The sequence below is a fragment of the Motacilla alba genome, chromosome 19 (genome assembly GCF_015832195.1).
Source record: "Motacilla alba alba isolate MOTALB_02 chromosome 19, Motacilla_alba_V1.0_pri, whole genome shotgun sequence".
Lineage (NCBI taxonomy): Eukaryota > Metazoa > Chordata > Aves > Passeriformes > Motacillidae > Motacilla > Motacilla alba.
In genome coordinates this window covers 999908-1014325 of record NC_052034.1, presented here as the reverse complement: position 1 = coordinate 1014325, position 14418 = coordinate 999908, and the positions used below count along the sequence as shown (strand labels likewise).

Here is a 14418-nt window from a genome sequence, read left to right as displayed (position 1 = left end):
GCTGGAAGAGTAAATGCCAAATGCTAAGGCTAAACACATAACACGGGTTTGCTCTGACATTTGGAGAGCTTACAATGAATGTACTTTGCTTCAGAGCTATTGACAGTTGGAGATTAAGGTAGTAGTAATTCTTTATCCCGGGAGTGTGAAGGACAACAGTTAACACATCAAAGGGTTGGAGGCAGCAGCAGCAAGAGCCAGGGAGTCAAAGAGCTTTTAATTTTTCAGGAAAGTAGAAGGAAGCTGCCCGAGGTGCTTCTGAAGGCCCCTTCTGAGGCAGAGCAGCCGACCTCGGGCAGCTCTGGGAGGTTTATTAGGAGAAAGGCTCACTTGAGAGCATTTCCTGAATAAAAACACCTCAGCGAAGGCACAAAGTGGCAACTCTGCTGGCTTCACTCTCCTGCGTGTGAATGAATGTGCTGGATGTCCCACTGATCCCTGGCCACGGGTGGGCTGGCAGCAGCCCCGGGGTCACACACTGTGCCACCCCCTGTTTTAACTTCCCCGCAGCCACTCTCTGGTCCCACAGAGGCTATGTGCTCTGACCTGGATGGCCAGTGTCCCGAGGTGTCCTGTACACTCAGGGGATTTCCTAAAATTCTAACCTCACGTCGATCCTCAACATTTCCTCCCTCAGGTTCTCAAAAACAGGCACCACCCCGCACAATTCCAGTGACTGAACACTACAGAAGGAGCCTCAGCATCAGCCCAGGCTCTCCAAACCAAGAATCCACCAGGAGAAGCTCTCTCCTGCTGTCTGAAGTCAGTGGGAATCTTGGCAGCAGCGGGGCTGGAGCTCAGCAGCCCCGTGGCTCTTCTGGGGGGCTCCTAGCCTGCTTTCATTCATCCTGTAACACACCCATCCATCACTCAGCTGCTTCCCTGCTGCAGCAAGCCCCTCCATTTCTGATCAGATTTATACATACGTGCAGTGGACTATAAATCATAATGTAAGGCTGGGAGATAACAATGCTGGGGTGAATTGTGACAGTGGCATCGGGCAGTGCCAGGCCAAGGCAGCCCCGCGACCCCGGACAGCGCGCACGCTGCTGAGCCCTGCCTCCACAGCCCAACGGCTGGGCTCCCTCACAAATTAATCACCTCTGTCATTGAGTCAGATCTTTCAGAGTTAAGCTTTACAAACCTTTTTTCCTTTTTTTTTTTTTTAGCAACACTATTGATAAATGGATTGTTTGCTAAGTAAGCAGCGCCATTAACACCGCTGAAAAATCGCCCTGCAGCCCCTCTCTCCTTGCCAAGAGGAGCAATTCCGTTTGCTCTGTCTCAGACAGGGCTGAAGCAGATCTGCCAGCTCACAACTGTCAGGGCACAGGGGCTGACAGGCTGGGCAGCACCTGAGCTCTGCAGGTGTGGTACCTGTGGAGCCAGAGCAGCACGGAGGGGGACGGTGCCCGCGGTGCTTTGGATGCCACCCCCTCTGCTGCCTGCCCTGGAATGGTCCTGGCTCTGACCCCAGGGCAGCCCTGCTGTCCCTGGCCAAACCTGGCTGTGCCTGGCAGCCCCAGCAGCAGCCAAGCTGCCCGGGGGCTCTGCTGGCACTGCCAGCACTCGGCGCTCTCAAAGTCAGACAGATGAAATCATAAATTTATAATACAACATTACTTCAATTTTCCTCTTCATTTACTGCTGCAGTGCCCAGCTCTGCTCTAACGACTCGAAGGCTGATCCTCGTGGGGACATTGCCTGGCTGAATATCAATGGTGTTTAACACCACACCTACATGGCTGCTGCATCAGGCCAAATGAAGGCCATGCTGACCTACCCAACACTCCCATTAGGGGCCATCCTCATCCTGCACTGGGCACGAGAAGCTGATTTGCCTTGGTAGTCCTGGGGAGTGACCAATCCCTTGTAAGTAAACCAAAAATCCAAGTTTTGTCTGGATTACCTCCTTCAAAGCAAGACTGTCCTGTCCACGGAAGCAGAGCTCAAACCAGCAGCCAAACCACTTCCATACACTGCTTCCACCCAGCTCCTCTCCAGGCTGTGGAAAAGTCTTTTCATTTTAAAGTTTGCTAATGGGGTGGACAAAAGCTCATGGTCAATATGTGGCAACGCTGAGCACGCAGGAGCCAGGGGACCCGAGCAAAATTAGTTCAGAAAATGCAAGGGAGCTGTTGTCTCCAAATGTTGCTCTGAATTGCAGCTGCTACTCCATTGAACAGTGTCTGGTGGAAAAGGGAATGACTTTCTTTGAAGGGCACAAGCTTCTCTAAGGCATGAGCTCAGCCCACCCAGACTGAGTGTGAGCAGGAACACAGAGCCCTGCCAGAGACCTTCCCAAATCCGTGCTCCCACCACACACGGCTCCAGCTCCGGGCTGTGAGCTTGGGGGCCGAGTGCTTCCATCTCCAGAGGGGTTTGCAAGCTACAAGGAGCCCGATTTTAACATTAAACACCAGGATGATGCCCATCACCAGGAGAAATGAGTGCTGCCAGCCCCAGCTCAAGGCAGGCAGCACAGGGTCACCTCCAGAGCTGCGTGTCACCATTGTGGTCACTGCAGTGTCCCAGACACAGAGAGCAGCTACAGATGAGAGGGGGGACAAAAACCACCTCCTCTTAATGCTGCTCCTGTGTCGCTCTCTTCTTCACAAGTTTCCAGGCACAGGCCTGAACAGAGCACAGAAAGCTTTGGGGCAGTGCTGTGACACCCACACGCCCTTGGGTGACAGCTCCTGGTCTGCACCCCGGGGCCAGGTGCCAGTGTGAGGCTCCAGGCACAGAGAGAGTTCCTTGGTCACCAAACTGCTCCCACTCAGCCACACAGGGCACACAGGGCCTGTTCCTGAGCATCCAAGGGGCTGGGGAGCAGCTCCTCGTGCTGGCTGGGCTGACAGGGAGGGGAGTGGGACTGACTGTGCTCCACTCTTTGTGCAGAAGGGCTCATTAGAGCCCCTGCTCTCCCTGAGGCCAGCGTGTCCCAGCAGCAGCCCGAGCCCCAGACAGCCCAGCAGCCGTCCTGGCACAAGGCTCAGCCCACCCCCACTCTCCCAGTCAAAAAATCCTTTCAGAACGCTTTAATTTTGCTCCAATCAACCAAATCATCACAGAAGCGGCTGCCTGCGCACCTTTAGACCCTGGCTGCTGCAGGCTCCTTGGGGAGGCTGTGATTAATGAAAAAGACCAACTTCCTTAATAGCTTTGGAGGGAGTCGCTCCCCGCTCCTTCCTTGGGGTTGTCTCGTGCGTTCGTTCCTCTGATTCCCTCCTCTGCCCGGGAACAGCAGCTGGAGAAGGTGACCTTGAGCAAGGATTTCTGGAAACAGGTATAAAAACCCTTCCAGAGCAGCCCCACTTGCTCTGGTCCAGTCCAGCTGGGCACGGAACAGAAGACACGGGGCAGACCTGACCTGGCCTCGGGAGTCCCCACAGAACAGCAGCAGCAGCAGCAGCGATGGAACTCTGTGTCTGATCATTTGATGGGTTAATTATGCCCCTCTTCCTGCAGGAATGGGCCCTGCAGCCTTTGAACCCGGGGCTTTCTGAGGGCCGTGCAGCAGCTCTGCTCTCCCGTGCTGCAGTCTCCTTGTTTAGCACTTCATTATTTAACGCGGTGCCACGGCAGCAAGCAGGAACTTGGAAGATGAAAAAGCAGCTCGAGTGGATAATGAAGCATCTGGCCCTCACCATGGATCAATCACCAATGCTCAGCCAGTCCCCCCAGTCTGAAATGCAGGGAGAGCAGTGCAGGACTGGCTGGAGCTGCACTGGCCAGGGTGACCCCCCTGAGCAGCTCCAACAGGTGCCCCAGCTCTCCCTCTGTGCAGTTCCACTCACTGAGGGCTGCTTCCCTTAATTCCCACAGCTTGAGATGATCCTTTTCCAGAGAGACAGCCCCAGTGGGAACGGACTCACGCTGCACCCGGGGGCTGAACTCTCCCTTCAGGACACTGGGGTGGATCCAGCTCCATTCCCTCTGTGCCCAGCTGCAAGGGAAAGGGCTGAGGCCACATGGTGGAGGATGATGCCACGGGTGTTTGTGGCTTCCCAGGGTGAGCTGCACTCTCTCCTCCTGCAGCTAGCAGGACAGGCCAGCACAGTGGCACTCAGACCTCCCTCCACACCCACCTCCAGCACCCCGACCCAGGGCAGCTCAGGTGGAAGAGCAGAAATCAAGTACCTCGGTTCAGGCACGCTGGGAACACCCAGGTAACGAAATCACGGACTGACTAGAGCAAGATAAATATTTAAAGCATAAAATGTGATTTCCAAACACTGTGGGGCAGGGTGGCGGCGGAGCGTGGGGACAGCAGAACAGATGATCAGCTGCAATAACCTGATTACACAGCCCAGAAATGGATCACTCCAGCCACACCAACAGCAGCACTATTAATTCTGAGATAAAGCAAACGTGGCAGCAAGCTCTTCCTATCAAATCAAGCAGAGCCTGGTGTCAGACACCTCCGTGTAACAGCCTGATCCTTGCAGGAACTGGCTCCTCTGACCTGACACCCACCCCAGGGGCTCTGGGGCCCTCCAGCATCTCAGCCAGCCCCTGAATCCGCTCAGCAGAGCCCAGGGCAGCCCAGAACCCAAGGCTGGGCTTTGTGCTCGGTTTCTGGGATCATCTAAACCCTGGATAGGAAAGTCAAAGCTTCCTGAAGGGGACACTGGCCTGGGAAAGGCTCACTGCTGCCTGGACATCTCCAGACCGCCCTCCCATTCCCACATGCTTCATGGACACAGCAGGTGACAACTGAGGGGAAGCCCAGGGATACAAAGAGAGCAGAAAGTTTAAAATATATGGTGTTTCACAAAAAAAACCAAAACACTGGCAATGGATTAGCAGCATTTTGGCCGAGAACAGAGGATCTGGGGTTGTCACATTATTTAGAAAGAATTATCTAGGCAGAAACAAATGAGAACCAATTATAACTAAATAGACCTCGTGCACAAATAGGAATTCGCCATTAAATATCATTTATCCCATTTAATTAGTATTTTCTGGACACAATACTCAGGACTAAAATACCATTCCATCTCCTTGAAACTTGTAATTATTGTTGCGACCTGTCCTGTTACGCATCCCCCCACTCCCTCCATCCGTGCCATTTAAGAACCAGCAAGATTTTCAATTATCTGTGCTGAACTGTCAAAGCTACCTTTAAAAGAAGGGGAATAATGTGTGACTCAATTCCTCTAAAAAAGGGGAGAGATCATTTTTAGTCAGAATGAACACACTGCATCTTTCATCATTCTATTTTTGCGAGTAAGAGTAAAACAGGCTATTTAAAACATCCATTTAAATGCAAATTTTTTATATTCCAGGCTGGGGGGGGGGGGGGGGGGGAGTTAATCATTTACCACAGACAGGATTATTTTCTTCACTCCACCCCTGCTGAAGTTTCAGCCTGGCACCCACACAGGTGCGGGGATTTGCTCACCCCTGTGGCCTCAGGGCTGGAAGTGAGGAGACAGGGGAGCTGAGAGTGGGGGCTGTGGCACTTACCCAACATTCCCATCCCTAGCATGAAGGCGTCCATGGTGTACGGCAGCCCACGTGCCCTTCCTCTCGTCCCTGGTGGAAACATCACTTCTTTAGGTTGTGCTTTCTTACATTCTACCTATTGAGCAGAAACACGTACAAATGAGATGCAAATGAATTCCATGTAAATGTCAAATGCAGAACTGATCTACTTAAGGGGGGGGGAGGTTTATTTTTAGCACCTGCCTCCCCCACACCTCCTCCCGCTCAAAGGTGAACTTCCAGAATAGCGTAACCAGACTGGAAAGAGCAAACGTGTGTGTCTCTTCAACCACCCACCGCAGCCCCCAAAGATGACAGAAGTGCTGATTTAAGAAGTTCTGTGCTCCTGAAAGGGAACCCAGCACTAGTGGGAGCGGGATGAATGGAGGGAGGGCTCCAGCACGGCTCCGCTGCAATCGATAACAGGCAACGACTCCCAGTGATCATTACAAAAAGCTCCTTTTAAAATAGGAATAAAGAATCAATATTTCTACCCGGCAGAAAATTTCTGTAAACCCTATTAATAAAGGATCTGCATTCTTTCACTTTCAGTTACTCCTGGTCAATGCCACTGGAACCACGTGCCCTGAGAGACAGCAGCCCAGCCCTGCTGCCAGGGGGGCATCCAGGGCCCCCAGCCAGCCTCCTTCTCCCAGGAAAAAGGAGAAATTCAGCACTTCTCCATGCTTTCTTGCTCAGGCACTGTCACCTCAGCCCCCAGCAGGCTCTCCTTGGCCCTGGTGCTACAGCTGCCCCAGTCAGCTGGTTTGGGGCTAACTGGAGCTACCCCAACCCACTCCCGGGGAGGAGGATGTGCAGCCCAGCACTGCAGGGGCTGCAGGCTGAATCCACAGCTTTGGGCTTTGTGCCTCTAACTTTATTGTTCTGATTTTTAACCAGAGTGGCAGCTAACAGGAGTTTCCCCAGTTTGCCCAGCCAGACGACGGGGGGAGCACCAGAAGTGTGTCATGCTGCTTCATTTCACAGCCACATCTTTTGGGAGGGCCACTGCTCCCAGTGCCGTGGCAGCACTGGTTACACCTCAGGGCCACTGGTGCTGCACAGTCAGGATGATAAAACCCATCCAGCCTGGATGGATGGACAATTAACAGGGAAATGAAGTTTGGATTAGCACCGTTAGAAACAAGAACCTGGTAATTGGCTTTTGCAACCATAACCCAGCCCACTGCTGCTCTCTGAGAGCCTGGCACCACTTCTGATACCCACAGCACACGGGGGTACAAAGGGATGGCACTGAGCTGCAGAGGGGCTTTAATGGGATTAAAGGGGAAGCAAAAGTCATCAGTAGGAAAGAAAAATAATTCCTAAGCCTCTGTAAACAAATATACCCCATGCGGAGGGCAAGAAGATTCTGTTATCCAGAGAGACTCTCTCTCCATGGGAGGGATGATGTGGGGTGCAGGACTGGAGCACGGCCCTGCTCTGCTGTCCTGGGAGGGACACTGCCTGACCCCAGCCCTGCCAGCTCATCCCCAGGGGACTGTCACACTGCCAGGCACCAGTGCCACACCAAGAGGTGCTCTGGGAAGCTGCCCATGCACCATCCCATCAGCAAACTGGGGCAGTGTGGGAACAGGAGAGAAGCACCACAGCACGGATACACTGGGGGCCTGCATGGTGCCTCCTCATCAACAGCACAAGCAGCAAGGAAAGGACCCTGGCTGCTCTTGTGCCAGAACCCAGCCCTGTCCTTACAGGGAAGGGGATTGAGATGGCCAGAACCACTCCAAAGCCACAGGTACCTCAAGGGGGAAACCCTGGAGGGATTCACACATGTGACAGGACATGCAATGGGGCTTCTCCAAGAGGAAATGTATATGGATTTATGAGCCAGGGCTCAGCTCCATACCGAATTGCCCCTGAGAGTGCCTGATAAGGGTCTTTGTACACACATCTGGACCTCACTCAAACTTTCAATTCAGAGTTTCTGGGCATCTTAATAATTTCCAGATTTTTTCCACCTCCTCGTATGAGGATGTGCTGCACTTTCAGCAGCCCAACAAAGAAAGGCTTAACTCTAAGGCTAAAAAAATAAAAAAAGAAAAGAAAAAAAAAAAGGCAGGGAAACTAAAATTCACTATTTTTGTTTAGTCTAGTTTGGAGAATTAACCTTGCACTGGAGTACTCCTGGGTCAAGCAGAGCAGTCTCAGCCACGGGAAGCCAGGAGGGCTGAGCTGGGGAGTGAAAAGCCTCTTGTACCCAGCACAACAAAACAGGCTGTCAGCCCTCAGCCCAGGATGTCTCACAAACCCCTGGCTAACAGCTTTCCAGGGAAACCAGGGCTGTTTTGAGGAAAGCAGAATATCCACAACGCACAAGCCCCCATTGAGCCACCCCAAGACAAGGAGACTTTGTTGTGCCAGCCACGTGTGATTCCAGCCTGGGGGGCTCCGAGCACCTTGGGGACAACGTGTCACTCACACCACGGCCAGCCACAGCAGGCAGCAGCAGAGAGGCTTTCAGCTTATTTTAAAAAATGCACTGAGTTGTGGGTCTGCTGATCTACCACACTGCTGATCAATGGCTGGGGCCTGGAATTAAAGGGTCTGGAACAGGCCCTGGCACAGGGTGCCCAGGGAAGCTGTGGCTGCCCCATCCCTGGAAGTGCCCAAGGCCCACAGAACCTGCAAAATCCCACCCTGAGAGGGAGAGGAGCCACAGGTGCTGGGCAGTGTCACAGCCTGGTCTAGAAGAGCCCAGCATTTCAGTCAGCTGCTCGAGAGCCTGACATGAGACTGGACTCCAGGCTCAGCTCTCCACCCCTGTCCCCAGCGCGGTACCCAGGATGTGCATGACTCCACCACAGTGGGATCTAAGGGAAAGTAATTATCCATCACATTTCTTTTCCAGCTACTTTTACTTTTCCTTAGAAAAACAGGTGTCTCTTTGCAGAGCAGCCTGCTCCTGTCAAAGGAACAACAGTCTGAGGACAGCTCGTTTGGGTTTATTGTCCCCCTGCAATGTTTGGAGCATCTCTGGCCTCCCACGTAAATTCCAACTCCCATTTATTAAATACCTCGCTGGCATTTTCTTTTCACTGTCCTACTGCTCGTTTAATATTACATTTGACATTCTAAGCTTTATGGATGGCAACAGAAGCAGAATGGATGAGCTAAAAATAGCCTGGCAGGGAGGCTGGGGCTGGAAATAGGCTGGGGAGCAGCCGCCCCGCTGCCCTCTGCCTGGCCCTGCCTCTGGGGACACGAGCCAGGGGAGGAGGACGAGGAGGAGGAGGAGGAGGAGGAGGAGGAGGAGGAGGAGGAGGAGCGAGCTCGGGGCCAGCCCCGGCCCATGGAGCTGTGCATGGCCCAGCTGAGCCACCCGGGCACGGGGACAGGCATGGGGACAGGGACGTGGGCAGGGATGGGGACAGGAATGGGGACAGGGACGTGGGCAGGGATGGGACAGGGACACGGGCAGGGATGGGGACAGGGATGGGGACAGGAATGGGGACAGGGACATGGGCAGGGATGGGACAGGGACACGGGCAGGGATGGGACAGGGACATGGGCAGGGATAGGGACAGGGATGGGGACAGGGATGGGGACAGAGATGGGACAGGGACACGGGCAGGGATGTGGGCAGGGATGGGGACAGGGATGGGGACAGGAATGGGGACAGGGAAACAGGCAGGGAGGGGACAGGGACACAGGCAGGGAGAGGACAGGGACATGGGCAGGGATGAGGACAGGGATACAGGCAGGGATGGGACAGGGACATGGGCAGGGATGAGGACAGGGTGTCCCAGCTCACCAAGCCACTGCAAACCCCATGGCCTCGGGCTGGGGCTGCGAGAGCCGGTCCCCTCCACGGCTCAGGGACACAGGGGGACACGATCCCAGCGTGACACGACCCCAGCAGTGTCCCCAGGCCGCCGTGCGTCACGCCAGGCCAGCTGAGTGCCAGCCCCAGCTCCTGCCACACGCACACACAGCTCTGGGCCCCGCAGGGCTGGCACTCAGCTGCACACACAGCAGCAGGGCCGTGACTCAGTCCCCAGACAGGATCACGTCTCGTCCCCTGCTCGTGGGCTGCTTTCAAAATCAGTGCTCAAGGAGTGACATGACAGGAGCACTGGAGATGGTGGCACCTGGAGGGGGCACTGAGCGGGCACAGGAGTGAGAAGGGATATTTTAATTACCCAACAGCAAACACCAACACTCAAAACTGTTTCTCTTGCTGTTTCTGATGTTCCTGGAGTGATGTCAGCCTGTCCCATCCTCCACGCTCCCTGCTCCCCTCCTGGGCAGCCTCCCACCCGGGAAGGAATCCTCCCAAGAGCTCTCACTGTCCCTCCCTTCCCAGGAGATGCCAAGAGCCAGGTGAGGCTTTTCCAGCCCACGGGTGCAGGGATGAAGCACAAACACTGTCCCTGCCTGGGGCACAGCAGCACCTGCTGCTCCCCCCAGGGCAATCCTGAGCCCTGCTCCAGAGAAAAGCCTGTTGTGGGGACTAACTACACCTATGGAGTGTGCCCTCCTGCACAGGGAGGAAAATCCTGGAGGGGAGCTCTCCCTCCCACCTGACAGTCCCTGAAGTTACATCCCGAGTGTTTCTAGGTTGTTTCTAACTTGTCACTGGCTCTGTTGCGTGGGGGTGGTTGGGGTTTGTTCTGTTCCTTTGTTTTAAGGCACATTAACAGCATTTAGAAATGGTACAGAGGGAATGAGCCTCCCCCCAGCCCAGAGGTGGGGACAGGCAGGAGACCCCAGTGCAGGAGGGGCTGGGGGCAGCAGGACAGAGTCCACAGCATCCATGTGAAGTGGAGCAAGAGACTCGCCCCAGGACCAGGGGCACTGCCCCAGCCCTGCCCACCACCCCACCCACACTTGGCCAAGGGGACCCTCACTTTTATTTCAGATGCATATTGCAGGGAGCAACAATATGAGGAATATTATTTCAGTGCCCTGGGAAAAATTAGCAAGTCAAATATTGAATCAGGCCTCCAGCATATGCCAAGGAGATTGCTTTGATCTTATCCACACTAAAAGCTCTATTATTAAATTTAAAGTCTGTGAACACATATCAGACCGATATACAATGCATATCTGAATACACATTTGAGAAGAAAAGGATGTTTTGACAAAGGGAAAAAGAATATTTTAGCCGAAAATATCAAAGTTACTGCAGCAATTGAAATACAAATGCCCCTTTTCATCTGGCTCAGGGCAACCCACAACCTGGGACCTGCCTGTCATTGAGGAGGAACTTCAGCTGGGCTCTCTGCTCCAGGGGCTGAACTCACACCCTCCTCTAGCCCCCTGGCTTCTCACTCCAAACGCTGCCCTGGGGCAGCTCCTGGGCCCTGGGGACACTGCAGGGGCTGGGGCAGTGCTCCAGGCTCAGCCCCCTGACCCCCAGCCCTGCAGCAGGGCCACCACCCTCCAGAGGGGTGTCCCTGCAGCCCTGGGCAGGGCACGCGGCAGGGATGGGGCTCAGAGCTCCCTGCCAGCGACACAAGGGAGCACCAACACTCACCATTTTATTATTGATTTCGTGGAAGTGAATTTCACAGACTTTTTCCACCACGTCTTCATTTTCAAAAGTTACGAAGCCAAATCCTATTTAATAAAGATACAAAAAGGGGAGGGGGTAAGGAAAACATTAGTTAAGAGTAACAATTTCATTTTCATAAAGCATTATTTAGCCACTGGGACTCTGGAAAACTTCCATAACAACACACATGTGTGGCTACACCTGCTGCCTATGGAGCTGTTCCTGAGCTGATTGCAGCCTAATGGAGGGAAGAAGCATTGTCTCAGGGAAAATTAATATGGTTCTGTTCCAGCTCTTCCATAGGATTTAATGGAGAATTAAAACCTCCTTATGGATTTTTTGATCCATCCTGCAGAATTTAATGGATAGTTACACCCCAGTTACATGATGGCTCGGAAACTACAATAGGGCCGTATTTTCTTTTACACCTTATAGGTTTTTAAGAGCAATCTCTACAAAACCCAATTATATTTCTATGGAACCATATTGATTTCATCTCTTGTTTAATTCCACGGGACTTCTCCATTAGAGCTGACTCATTACACGACCCAAAAAACCATAAAATCCTGGGAAGACAGAAGATGATTCCTCATTTACCCGTGGCAGGGAGAAAAACCCCAAAGCCTCCCACGCACAGAGCAGCACTGTGTGTTACGTGTGCTCCGCTGCCGGGTCAGCCCCGCTCCGGAGGTGGTTATTTGTCCCTTTCTTCCTGAATTACTTCCTCTAACGCCTCACCAGGACATCCTGAGGCCTCCAGGAGCCCATTACATTCCGGCCTCTGATCTAATCGTTCCTCTCTTCCCCGGTGCTGTTCAAAGGGCCGAGGATTGGGGCTGGCTCGGGCTGTTTGATGCCTGCTGCCTGCTCTGCTGGGGTGCACTGAAGGCAGCTGGAGCCCACCCCGCTGCCTGCTCCTGCCTTAACAAAAAACCTCGGGCTAATGAAAAAAAAACCCCAGTTCGTGTGCTGGGGAAGGCTCGATGAGTTAACATCGACACTAATTATGCTAATGAAACCTGAAGACTCTAAGAAGAGGATAACTCCATCCCCAGACTGGAAGCTGCTGGACTGTGCGCTGGTGAAGCACTGCCTCTGGCTGAAGAGGAAAGGGCATTTCCAGGTGAGCTGAGCAGCTCTTCTGGCAGGGCAGAGCACCTGCAGCCGTGGGGAATGCTCCCAATTCCATTTCAGACCCTCCTACTGGGGGAAGGATCCCCAGGGATGGTTTCCAGCCCTCCTCCAAGGCATCCCACAGCACACCAGGCTCACCACACTGCTCCGCTTCGCACCTAGAGCAGGCAGCAGCTTGAATTTTTTTCCATAACTCACGTCTTTCATTTGCCTTCTAAATTACTCCATTTAAATCTACCTTAAACAGACCTGCAGTCAAACGTAGAATTTTTGTGGTTAACTGCCTGAATGTGGCATCCCAGGCATCCCAGAGCTGGGAGCAAAGCGTGGCCGGACCAGGGGGTGAGATGGCCGGGCTGGGGCTACAAGTCATTAATTGTTAGAGCAAAAGCAACATCTTCATCATTAGCAGCTCATTAGCGAGTGCTGCAGTTGAGGATTCCTCTTTCAACTCGTGTTAGGTCTCGGTGCCAGGATGGAGGGGAGAGGGAATTTAGGAGATTAGCCCTAATACGTGAACACCTCGCTGCAGTCATTACGTGTCTGGACTCGAAACAAATCTCCCACTCTCATCCCACTCCATATGGCTTAAGCACAGGTTTATCAAGAAATTATTTGTCTGATTAAATCGGATGGCCACCCAGCTTTCTGCATTTCCAGATTTTACAACAATAAAACAACAATCTGTAGGTGTCAGCAGGCATTTGCAGGTTCCTGAAAGATCTGTGGCACTTGGTCAGAGCGGCCTGGAGAGGAAAAGGAGAGGAAAACCAGAGGAGACCTCTACAATGCCCAACACCTCAAACTCAGTGGGAGCAACCAGAGGACTTCCACCTGCAGGCACACAGCACTTAAATTCCTCCCTGGGAGGGTGGAAAGGGCCGGGAGCAACTCGGGACAGTGAGAGTGTCCCTGCCATGGCAGGGGTGGAATGAGCACCTTCTGGCTCCTTCCAACCCAAACCCTCCTGTGATTCTTTCCTTGTTTTCTGTGATTCTTTTCTTGTTTTCTGTGATTCTTTTCTTGTTCCCCTTTTTGGGGATCAGATTCCAACTTTTAATAACTGCACCCACACAAAGATCCCCCTGCCCGCACGGTCTTATTAGTTCCCATAATGAATACAAACTCACATTTAAATCACCAAGACTCTCAGAAACCTTCCTGGGCTAAACAGACAATTATTTCTTCTGAGAGGTACTAAGAATCAACAAAAAACTGGTTCTCAGAAAGTGTATGGAAAAGATTAACCCAAAACAAAGGCGGCTGTTGAAAACGGTGACAGAAATAGGATTCTGGTTGTCAAGGAGCACACGTTTTAAAATGAAATTATACTGCATCCTTCTGAATGAAGCTATTATTGGAAGCTAACAAGCTCTATTTAAGAGATAAGCATTTAACAGAGTCAAACGGTTGGGTTTTTTATTCAAATGAATAAAACTGAATATTCATTTGAATAATCTTTTCTGTAAAAGAAAAGACAAAGAAGAGGGAGAAAAATAAAGTAAGAGGCAAACAGATGCCCCAAACGAGAGGCTCTGAGCCAAGCACCAGCACTAAAGGAAGCTGAGACATGTATCCATGACCTTCAGGTGAAAAACCCTCCTCTGGAATCTACTGGGAACGAGGAGTTATTCCACTCCATTCATCTGCTGAAAGAGGAGTCAGCCCACGCCATTCACCTGCTGGTTGGTGGGCACCACCAGGCACCAAAGTGATGCCAGCCCAGACAGCTGACATCCAGTGGTGCAGGACACACCCTCCAACACACCGTGACACCAGACAGAAGAAGATTTCGGGAAGAATTTCTTCATGGAAAGGGTTGGGAGAGGCTGCCCAGGAGGTTTGGAGTGCCCATCCCTGGAGGTGGCACTCAGGGCTCTGGGCTGGGGACAAGGTGGGCATCAGGCACAGCTTGGACTCAGTGATCTTGGAGGTCCCTTCCAACCCCAGTGATTCTGGGATTCTGTGAAAAACCTCTGTGGATCCCAAGCCCTGCTCAGCCCCCAGAGCTGCCCAGGCCTGTGGGAAGGTGGCTCCACAGAGTCAGCTCAGCAGGTTCTGCCATGGTAGAAATAAGACAAACATTGCTCAGAGAAAGGGACTGAAACCATACACAGATCAAAATACTGTAAAAGAACAGTCAGAAGCCATAAGTGCTATTAAGAAGCCAGACTGATGATACCAAATGTCAGGACTCCCGTGCTCTGTATTTTGGGTTTTTTTCCACACTCTAACCAACTACATTTCACACTTTTGTCATCACTTGAGAGTTTTTA

General features: G+C 52.6%; 1 protein-coding gene across 23 annotated transcripts in view; it reads right to left on the bottom strand.

Moving 5' to 3' along the window:
- MSI2 (musashi RNA binding protein 2) overlaps positions 1-14418 on the bottom strand; it is a 204749-nt gene that overhangs the window by 39788 nt on the left and 150543 nt on the right. For all 23 annotated transcript variants that reach the window (XR_005259447.1, XR_005259448.1, XR_005259443.1 and 20 more), the window contains 2 exons: positions 10991-11073; positions 5473-5587 (listed from right to left, as the gene is read on the bottom strand). Coding sequence is in view for 17 of the 23 variants with exons in the window: in XM_038158229.1 (XP_038014157.1) it covers positions 5473-5587; positions 10991-11073 (198 nt within the window). In the remaining 6 variants the exon portion in view is untranslated. The remainder of the gene's footprint in view (positions 1-5472; positions 5588-10990; positions 11074-14418) is intronic.